The sequence below is a fragment of the Tauraco erythrolophus genome, chromosome 2 (assembly GCF_009769465.1).
Source record: "Tauraco erythrolophus isolate bTauEry1 chromosome 2, bTauEry1.pri, whole genome shotgun sequence".
In the NCBI taxonomy this organism is placed as follows: domain Eukaryota; kingdom Metazoa; phylum Chordata; class Aves; order Musophagiformes; family Musophagidae; genus Tauraco; species Tauraco erythrolophus.
The window spans coordinates 112,543,335-112,553,324 of record NC_141466.1 but is presented as its reverse complement, the minus strand read 5'-3'; the positions used below and the strand labels follow the sequence as shown (position 1 = coordinate 112,553,324).

The 9,990-nt window shown below is 44.8% G+C and overlaps 1 protein-coding gene across 1 annotated transcript; it reads right to left on the bottom strand.

Annotated features, from left to right (window-relative positions):
- Positions 1-3,126: 3,126 nt before the first annotated feature.
- Positions 3,127-8,663, bottom strand: DEGS1 (delta 4-desaturase, sphingolipid 1). Its single transcript, XM_086631744.1, has 3 exons — positions 8,495-8,663; positions 6,774-7,516; positions 3,127-4,525 (listed from the first exon to the last, which is right to left on the bottom strand). The coding sequence occupies exons 1-3, from the start codon at positions 8,574-8,576 to the stop codon at positions 4,379-4,381; spliced, it is 972 nt and encodes a 323-aa protein (XP_086487870.1). The 5' UTR covers positions 8,577-8,663; the 3' UTR covers positions 3,127-4,378.
- Positions 8,664-9,990: the final 1,327 nt, after the last annotated feature.

Here is a 9,990-nt window from a genome sequence, read left to right as displayed (position 1 = left end):
CAGGAAAAAAAAAACAACGCTGTCTTCATTGCTGGCTCAATAGGAAACTTTTTCAACATTTTTATTGTCACTAAAGTCTTGTATACCACTGCAGGCTTAATTGTGAAATAGAGGATTTGATAAAGAGAGAACTGTGCAGTTGCACGTTGCTGTACTAAAGACTATCTACACCATTACGACACACCTAGTTGCCAGATAGTCTTCCTAGGACCTTGCAGAAGAAATCTTGGCAGACCTGGAAGTGGCTCCTGTGGTTTGCAATGTGCAAGCTAAAACAGCAGAACTTGCTTTGCCTTAAGTCTTTTGAGACTCTTTCAAATTACAGAGTAGTACGCTTTCCAAAAGCTGTGTCTTAGTGCACTTATCATGCAAGATCACTACCTGAAAGCAACTTTTCTCCTGTTTGTCCAACGGGATTAGTATGGCAGCCCACAATCTACAGCATTATTATCGGTCGTGGAACCTCATCATTAAATAAGTAATGAACAGCTTTAAGTTCTACTGTGGCATGCCACTTTTATCTGATACAAGAATAAAAGCCAAGGAAGCAGAGGTGAACCACTGAGCTCAGATAATATTATCTAACAGCATCCACTTACCTAGAACAGATCTATTTCTCAACATCTGTAGACTTTAGGTATGCATTACATGCTTGCTGGCTACGTTTAAAGACTTAGAGGAATTTTGAGACACACAACCAGAAGTCTTCACTAGTTTTCAACTGATCTCTAGTCCCAGGTAGGAAGACTTGCCCTAGATCTGAAAGTATGGAGCTCTGTAATCAGAAAGATGCTAATTGGCCACTGTTGTGGAGCAGACAGGTGGAACTGCCAAACAAGAATGCTCCAGAGGCAAGAGTTGTTTTGAAAGAGAAACATACCCACACCTGTCCTGTGGGAAAACTCATGCCTAGTATGATCAGACTCCAGGATGCATTGCTTACTTCACTTGAGCAGCTTCAAATAATTGGGGGAGGGGTGCATGTTAGAAGTCACACAAGACAGTTTATTCTGAAAACTTACTCTGAAAGCCCTGAAGGGGATTCAGAGCTCTGCACAATTTAACTGCAGCTAAAATACTTGGATGACATGTTTAACATACCTGACCCAAAGTCAGCTGTGTTTCAACAGTTAAACTCCTGGCTGATTTCACAAAAAAGAGAAGTTTGCCAAACTGACGAAACAGTAAGAAGCTTTAGTTACACAGAAAGGAACAAACTCTGAAGGACAAAGTTAACTCATTCTGTCTGAATAGATTTATAAAAAAATTACTAGGTTAACAGTCAGGGTTCTTAATGCTCTTTAGATTTAATTTGTTCTTCACTGATTAGTCAAAGCTCCCTCCAACTTTCAGATAAAGTATTTCAGAAACTATGCTAACCTGTTTCTGCCATATCTATTTTAATAGCATTAATGAAAGCTATTTAAGTCCTTAAAAACAGTAACTAGATGGTTCATATTTATTTTAAAAATTATTTTTTCTTATTTCTGTGCCATGCCTTTGGATTAAACAGGACATTATGACTGGAGAAAAACTAGCTATTTATTTAGAATATATCAAACACAAGCCAAGTAGGCCAGTGGTCTTAATTCCTTTTACCAGTGGTTCAGAAACACCTCTACCTGTTTTTAGGGATAAAACTATGCTGCAATATAGGTTATCTTTCTGATGATTAGCCTCTGGCAAAATCCCTACTGAAGACAGATGTCAAGGTCTTTTGTTTATTACACAGAAGTTATATGCCTAAGAATGGTAGTTACCAATGGCTTACAAGAAATCAGGCCATGGTTTAGATCCAAACATAAGTCTCACTGGCTCAGATGAACCTAGTCCAGTAAGGGTTCTCCAATAGGTAGCCAGTAGCAGATGTTTCAGAAAGATTAAGGCAAGCATAGATATCTCCCTCAGAATTCTCCACAATTCTGCATCTGTGAAAATGGGGTATTTATTATCAAGAGTCAGGAGGGAACATCGCAGTCAGAACACCTTGAAGCAATATTTGCAGTTTTAAACATGAGATGGCAACTTCAGTTCTGTTTAAAAACAGGAATTCAGATTTGCACTACCCATTGGGAGGACAGTAAGGGGCATCAGTGACTCTATGAAATACATAACTAAGCCCAAGTATGAAAGTTAAACTCTGAGCTTCCAGTTATCCTATATGAATACTTAAGATAAGCAATTTCTCAACTTTAGCTTTTAGCTGTAGAACTTTTTGGAGACACTTTCTATCCTTCATTTGGCTATGGCAAGACATCAGAGATTTAATTCCACCATTCACTTCTTATGAATGGTGATGCAGAAGTGGCTTAAAAAGAATCTGTTTTGCAACAAGTCTTTCAGCCAAAGTCAGTTTTCTTCCCAGTAGAAAGGCAAGGCACGGATTCTTCACAGATCCTCTATACCACCACTCAATAGAACAGGTCTTCCATCTGCTTTAAAAATACCAAATTTCTCTAAAGCTTAAGGGTGGTAAGACTTTGGAATAAATTGCCCAGAGAAGTGGTGGATGCCTCCTCCCTGGAGGTGTTCAAGGCCAGGCTGGACGGAGCCTTGAGTAGCCTGGTCCAGTTGAGAGGCATCCCTGCCCATGACAGGGAGGTTGGATTAGATGATCTCTGAGGTCCCTTCCAGCCTATTCCATTCTATGATTCAGCATTAGGGGACCAGTCAAAAATTCACCCAATGTTACTTTAATCTTTGCTTTTTAATTACATGTAAAAACACCAGATAAAGTATATTCTGACATTACACTCTACCCTGAGCAATAGGCTGGCTAGCTAGCATGTTATTGGCATCATAATGAAGTTGCTTTGTAAGTGGTTGGCACACTTTCATACCATTTCTATTACTTAACCACAGATAAGGGCCCACACTTAAACAAAACACATATTAGAAACAGGACCACAATCAAGTGAGGATTAAGATGTGCCAACATACTCTTCTCAGGCACTCAGCTTCTTAAAAGAACACATCCACAAAACACAGGAGCTGGAGGCATCTAAAAATTAAGTTACTTACAGCAGACCAGTATGGACAGTAGCTGAGATTTTCACCTTCATCAGATTCTGTCTTTCAGATAAGTGAAGAACATACAATAGGATCATACATATCACTGTTTGATATGTAAGGGTGATTTAGCCATCATAATGCATTAGATGAGAGAAGGCAAATATACTGTGCTGAGGTACATAGACATTCTTCAGTGTTCAGCAAGTCTATCCATTCTCTGTTCCCAATTTAAAAACTTCTTAAGCAGGAAATTTGGTATCACCTGTGCTCTCACCACATTTCAATATGTAAGACAGACAAAGGTTTCTGTAGGGTACTGTCGGTTTAGGGGCGAGGGGAAAAGCAAGATCACTTAGCAACACCTTTCTGTGTACACAAATGACTAATATGCTTAATAGGTAGAGTTGTCAGTGGTGGTAGCCAGCCTTGTTTGCCAGAACAGTATCTGCTTCAATTGATTCACTCTTCCATACAAGCCAAATTTCCAACTGAAAGTAAGTATTTATGGATTGATCATTTAAAGTCATGGTAGAACCAATTAGGACAAGCCTAATCATTTTTCTTTGCAGACCAGAAAAAAACAAACTAATAAAACTTTTCCAATATGAAAAACCTAATCAGTTATATGAAGTTACCTTGTGGCTTACACAATATGATTCTAAACACTAGCTGCTCCAGTTACATGCTAACAGAAGCAGCTTAGGGCAGTAGGTGGGAACCCACAAAGTTGGGAATACCCTTCAATTTTTACACGGAAGTCACACAAGCCACCTCAAAGATGCCAGTTTCATTCTGATAGATTGCTCCTTTAGAGTACTTTCAGTAGAAAAAGTAAAACTTTAAAGCTGTGCTTCAAATGACATGTTCCATATTTAAACAAAAGCAGACTTAATGTTCCTGTGCAAATTCAGTTCTTCGCCCGTAAGTTAGGAATCAGGTTCAACAGAAGGTTTAAGTTAACAAATCACATTAGTTTAGAATTAGCAGGTAAATACAGCCTTTTAACACTACAGTCATCTAAATAGCATGTTGTGGGCAATGTACTACATTGAGAACTTTTAAAATATTAACAGTCAGACAGGTATTTTATATAGATTTAAACACCTGCCAAAGTAAATTCTGTAACATTGATTTAGCATTATGCATATAACACTGATCCTTAGGCAAACATAGACTTAAACCAATGAATCTGAGGGCTGCGAGGAATGTTATAGCTGGTAGGAGTCTGCTACAAAATCCTTAAGGATGCATTGTTGTGTTGCAGTAGATCTTAATTCAGGACACTGGTGAACACCTTTAGCAAGAGACCTTATACCAGCCACTTTAAAGCAAGCAGACATTTCAAAGTTTTTTGGTTGCCAGAAGTTTAATCTTGCTTCACTTCACCCTTTAATTGCCTTTTCATGCGTGAGTATGGGCTGATTGTGTCATCCATCACGAAGTCATACAGTACTTTTATCCAAGAGTTATATTGTGGCAGGTTGTCATAGTATTCAGCTGCTATTTTCTTCACCTACAGAGGAGATAAGAGGTTTATTTACTATTTACATTAGCACCAATCATGACACCTTCACAATCCTCAACCTGTAAGTCAATGCAGAGCACCAGAAGGTTCATTTTAGATGTTAGATTCTACAGTAAAGGCTACTAGTGCCACAACACGCAAGTTTCTTGAAGGAAAATGCAACTCCCTGGTTGCTACATAAACTTCATGTGGCATTTTATATTGAAGCTAACCAGAACAAGCTCTGGTAGCACTCTAAAGTCCATCCACTGTGCCACCTATAGAATGATGTAGCTCACAAAAGCAAGCGGTTTGGCTGCCAGTGGAAGTGGGTGCCTCAGTTCAGTGCTGACTCGTAGGTGTATGAGCATCACTAAAGAGACTATTCCGAGTTCTAGGAAGAGGTGTTTAACACAGCTATTTTTACATGTAGTTTCAAGCCTCAGCACTCAGAAGAAAAACCATCTTATTCCTGAGGAACATCTTGTTTCTGAAGACAGACAGTAAAGAACAAATATAAACTGCTTCCAAAACTTTATTCTCAGATGTACGTGCTGACTAGACCACTGTTTTAAACTAAGACAGCTGAAGTTTCAGTTAGGTACCCATACTGATTTTTAAGGCCAACCACCTAAAGCCATAAAAACCTTAACAGAACAAAAGCAATTTTTAACTAAATTAAATAGCTTTAGACAGAATAAAAATATTAATCTGTATAAGCAACAAACAAACCCAAGATATCTGCATGCCTGATTTGGAGGTGAAGATGGTTTTGATCCATCATCACACTTACAGAATAGTGCATCTAGCCGTACGCTTTTATTCAACAGTAATTGTTCTCAGCTCACCAGTACCCCAGCTGGAATCAAGTGTTCAGTACTTCAGCGATCTTTAGCGCACAGCATAGCAGAGTCCAGTCCAATCAAATTAACTACACTGTTCTAAAAGAAATCTTTGTTTTCTTATCAGAGCTGTGTAGATTAAGAGTCCCATAGCAGAGCTGGGTATTTATCTCTGCAATTAAAATACTTGAAAGAAATCATTCTTTATTTACAGCTGAAGTCCTGTTGCAAAAAGTGAAATGCTGTTTCACCAGCACAGTTCAAAGGTAAGTTAAAGCAACTATAGCTGTATTTGAAAGATAAAATCTATGAGTAAGAGAAGCATCTGTCTGTTTTGCAAAAACAGCAAAAGCCACAAAAAACAGTCTCAACAAACCAATTACAGAATTTAACTGTCCTGCTAAACAAATGCTAGTCTGGTTAGTTATTCTACAGTTCCACCACTAACTGCAGAAATAACAAGTTCAGACTCCACCAAAGGCACAAGCTTCCAAGGTCTGACTATTGCCAAGTGCAATAACAAAGCTACAAGACCAACACCACAGCTGTCAAATTGCAACTTCAGCATCTGATGAAAAAACACTTTTCAGTGAAGATGAATTTTAGGTGTAACCCTGGAAGCCTGTGTTCCCATCCTGCAAGTGGGAAACACATATACAGTAAGAATTACGCTACTGCTTATAAAAAAAAGACAGCAAAGATGAAAGCGGGGAAAAATTAACTAGTTTGAAAATTCACATCTGCCACTCATGCAGACATGACAGGTCTAAGTCTCAGCTTTGAAGCCCTAATTCTGTCAAGGTACAGCTGATACATATCTAGGGTTCAAAGGTTGTGATTAGAGGAAACCAAGTTCTCCAAGCTATTAAACATTTGTCAACAGTACAACAAACATTAGCAGTACCTCAAATCCTCTCTTTTCCCTACCAGACAATGTCAGTGATAGAAGAAACTGAAGGATAAGCATGTATTACAATACTGTCCTTAAGATTTCAAAGACAGAGCCGACAAATCTCTGAAGTTATTTGCAACTTCTTAGATAGTTTTCTGCATACTTACAAAGTGAAAAAATCAGCAGGCTGGTTGTAACTACAGAAAACTAAAGTTAGTGCAAAGCATAAGACGTGTTTCCTCCACTCTCCTTTTATGGAAAAGGCTTGAGCAACCAGCACAGTGGAAGCTTGTTCAAAACACCACTAAAACATTAAGTAATTATCCCCTTCATCACTCAGCTTCAAAATTCTTCTCAGGTGGGTTTTGTCATTGGTTTTTTTTTGGTTGGGTTTTTTTGTGGTGTTTTGGTTTGTGGTTTTTTTAATCTCCCAACTTCTATTTCTCTATCAGTGTTCTACCCGATTTTCAAGTTAGAGCAGGGCTTATTTTAAGAAAAAGTAATAACCTTGGAGTAAACTTACCAGTGGAAGGCTCTTGCCAGGAATGTTGGGGAAGTCATGATGTTCATTGTGATAGCCAACATTAAATGTGAGCAAATTAAGTGGCCCATAGTAGGAGTAAGTCTCATGTCCTTTTAAAAACATGTAATGTTCAGCTATGAAGTGTCCTGAAATTGGGTGCAACCCAAGTCCAAGTACTGAACCAGCAAGCATGTAAAAAGTGGATTTGACTCCCCATAAATAATATATGACGATATCAAAGGAAAGCTGAGCCAACAAATTGATTATTTCAAGTCGAGTAATGGGTTTGGGATTGATGCAGAGAGGTCTGATCGCATAGAAAAAAGGCTGAAGAACAATCCATATGAACTTCCTGAAACGGGTGCAGAAAAACCAGCCTTCAAAGTTGGTAGGAATGTCCACATCAATTCCGTCGCCTCCTAAGTAACGATGGTGATCCATGTGGTATCTCTTGAAGGATATGGAGTATGGGAGACCAATAGGGAGGTTGGCAAATATTCCAAACCATCGATTCCACATTGCTTTGCTGTTGCCAAAGGCACTATTGTGAGATATCTCATGAATAGCCAAAGTCATGGAGTGGCTAATACAGCTTCCAAAAACATACGCCCAGAAGATCACCCATTTCCAGTCCAAGTCTTTAACTAGATAAAATGCAGTGAACTGCGCGAGAACCATCAGCACAACCACCCAGATCAAGTTATAGTCTGGCTTCATCAATGCTTTTATCTCTGGATGTTTAGCTAGATGGGAAAAAATTAAACGAAAAAGGAATTATTTAGAAGCTTTCCTCACAGTCAACTATCCCAGTCAGATTACAAAAGCAGATATAGGAACTTCTTCCCTTCCTCCCCATTATGATTCGCCTGCAAGGGTAATGAAAATGCACCACCTTTCCGTTTCTGACATTTATCACTTTGATGAACCCTTTAGAATTAAATCATTATAGCATTTTTCCATTGCTCAGCAACTAGTCACGTATATGGCAAAACACCAGTACCACCTCCAGCCTACCCAGGAAGGAAATGGCTTTGCACTGACAACCCACCAGGAACCCAGCAGCACTCAAGTAAGCTCGGGTCCGATTTAGCCGTCGTACTTGAAAACGCGGTTATTTGCCACCAGTACTTGGTGCCGCGATGACCTCTGCGCGCAACGCACTGTTTGTTCCCAAGGACCAGCAGACACCTTATCAATTATGCGGCTCGTTTCCTACCCGCACGAAGGGCTCCGCAGAAGCGGGCGGGACGCGGCCCGCAGCCCCCGCGGGGAGGGGTAACCGCACCGCTGGCCGGCAGCCAGCCGCGCCCCGGCCGCCTCCGGCGCGGCTCCGCAGCTGCTCAGCGCTCGCTTCGCAGCTCAAAATGGAAGGCCGGGCCGCCCGCCTCATGTTTCGGGGCTCGGGCTCTGTCCCCGCAGGCAGCGAGCCACCCCACCCCACACGCCCCCCACCCCCAACTCCTTCCATTCCCCTCCCCCGCCAGCGCCGCCAAGGCGGCGGCTCCCGCCTCCACGAACGCGGCCAGCGCTGCTCCCCCGACGCGGGCCCGGGCCGACTTCGGCCCCGGCCGCACCCCCCCCGCCCTCGCTGGCGGCGAGGGACCGGCTCTCCGCCGCGGCGCCTTCCCCGCGGAGCCCCGCGGCGCGGGCGACTGGCAGCCATTTTGTGGGGTGTCCCCCCCGCCCCGCCACGAAGCCGGCGACAAGGAGCGCCTCCTCACCCAGGATCTCCTTGCGGCGGTCGGCATGAGGCTGGTCCGTGTAGACCCACTCGAAATCCTCTCTGGCGACGGTGTTACCCATGCCGGCAGCGCGTCAACTCCCGACTGCCCACCCAGCCGGCCCGTGCCGCCTCCCTGCTCCGCTCCGCTTCTCAAGCAGCCAGCTCGGAGCGCCCCCCGACACCGCGCTTTATGCGCCGCGGAGGCGGCTCAGCGAGAGCCCCGCCCGCCGCCCCGTCCTCTCTCCCCATTGGCTACTTCCGGCTGTCAGGGCTGACAGGCCCCGCCCCCGCGTCTCGGCCCCCGCCCGCCGGCGGAGGCCCGCCAGGGCGCGGCGAGGTGCCCGGCGAAGCCGTCGCCTGAGGGGGCCGGTGGCGGCTGCTCAGCCGCTGGCGCCTCCGCCGGGAGGAGCCGCGCCGCTGCCCACTAGTGCGGCGGCGGCCGGGAAAGCGCGGGTCGCCCCTTAGCCCCTGCTTCCGCCGGAGGGAAGTCGTGAGTGTGCCCTTCTTCAGGGGAGTGATCCCGCTGCTCTGCCCGGGCGGGCGGCGGCTCCCCGGCCTTCCCGCTGGAGGCGGCGGGACTGGCTCATCCCGCGCCCGCCGCGGCTCGACAGGCCTGCGGCCAGCGTCGGCCGCCCTGCGCGTCCTTGGCGGCCGCAGGGCGGGTCCCGGCGGGCCGGAGTTTGTGGTGAGAGCGGCCGTGAGGCGCTGCCGCCTCAGGGGAGCAGAGCGCGGGAAGGGAGCGGGCCTCCCAAACCGGCAGTGCCGCTGCCTGGGTGCCCGTAATGACGCCGCGTGCATAACTAATATTTAAGGATGGAGAGGAAATCACCGACTTGCAACGCCGACCGTGCCCCTGGGAGCTCTCCCGCGCCGAGGCGCTGGGGGAGCCCGAGGTTCCTTCATCCTCCCCCGCGGTGGCGAAGACAGGCAGGCCCTCCAAGAAGCCGCGCGGGTGAAGCCTCACCAGCATCATGTTCGCCCACCCCGCCTCCCCTGCCGTGCTTCCTGCTGCGTGTAGTGATGGTCATACGGGTTTGGTTGTCGGTGAGATTCCTGCCCCTCTCGGTTGTTGGGACGACCTGCCCAGAAGCCACCGCAGTCGGCCAGGCGCGCGGGGCAGTCTCACCCGACTCGCCTTCTTGAGACTGGAAACAGAAACAGCATCTTACAGCGGCTCTTTAGAACACACTGTTTCTTTTCCAAAGGTAAGAGACGTGTGGTTGCTATCATTTGTCCAACATCTAATTTTCTGTAAGCTGGCTAAATACATTCAACTACAACTCAAAACGCCTGTGCCAAGGTCTCTGTTTTCTTCACTTTTTGAGGTAAAATATTTTAAGAACTTTTGACAAACTCCTCTGTAAGAACTAAACTCCATTTAATCTGTCCCTGCATCTATTTCTCATATAATATTGACCGTGGGCAGTTCAGTTACGAAGATTACTTTATGTAGAAGTTGAATGACTACTTGCTCAGAAATTTAGTTACCCAAAT

What these genes read in the sequence shown, in the direction of transcription:
- DEGS1 (XM_086631744.1), bottom strand. Translation starts at nt 8,576, where the DNA reads ATGGGTAACACCGTCGCCAGAGAGGATTTCGAGTGGGTCTACACGGAC. An exon ending in CCGCCGCAAGGAGATCCTGG is followed by an intron (nt 7,517 to 8,494) that starts GTGAGGAGGCGC and finishes TTTCCCATCTAG; the next exon opens with CTAAACATCCAGAGATAAAA. An exon ending in CTGGCAAGAGCCTTCCACTG is followed by an intron (nt 4,526 to 6,773) that starts GTAAGTTTACTC and finishes TCTCCTCTGTAG; the next exon opens with GTGAAGAAAATAGCAGCTGA.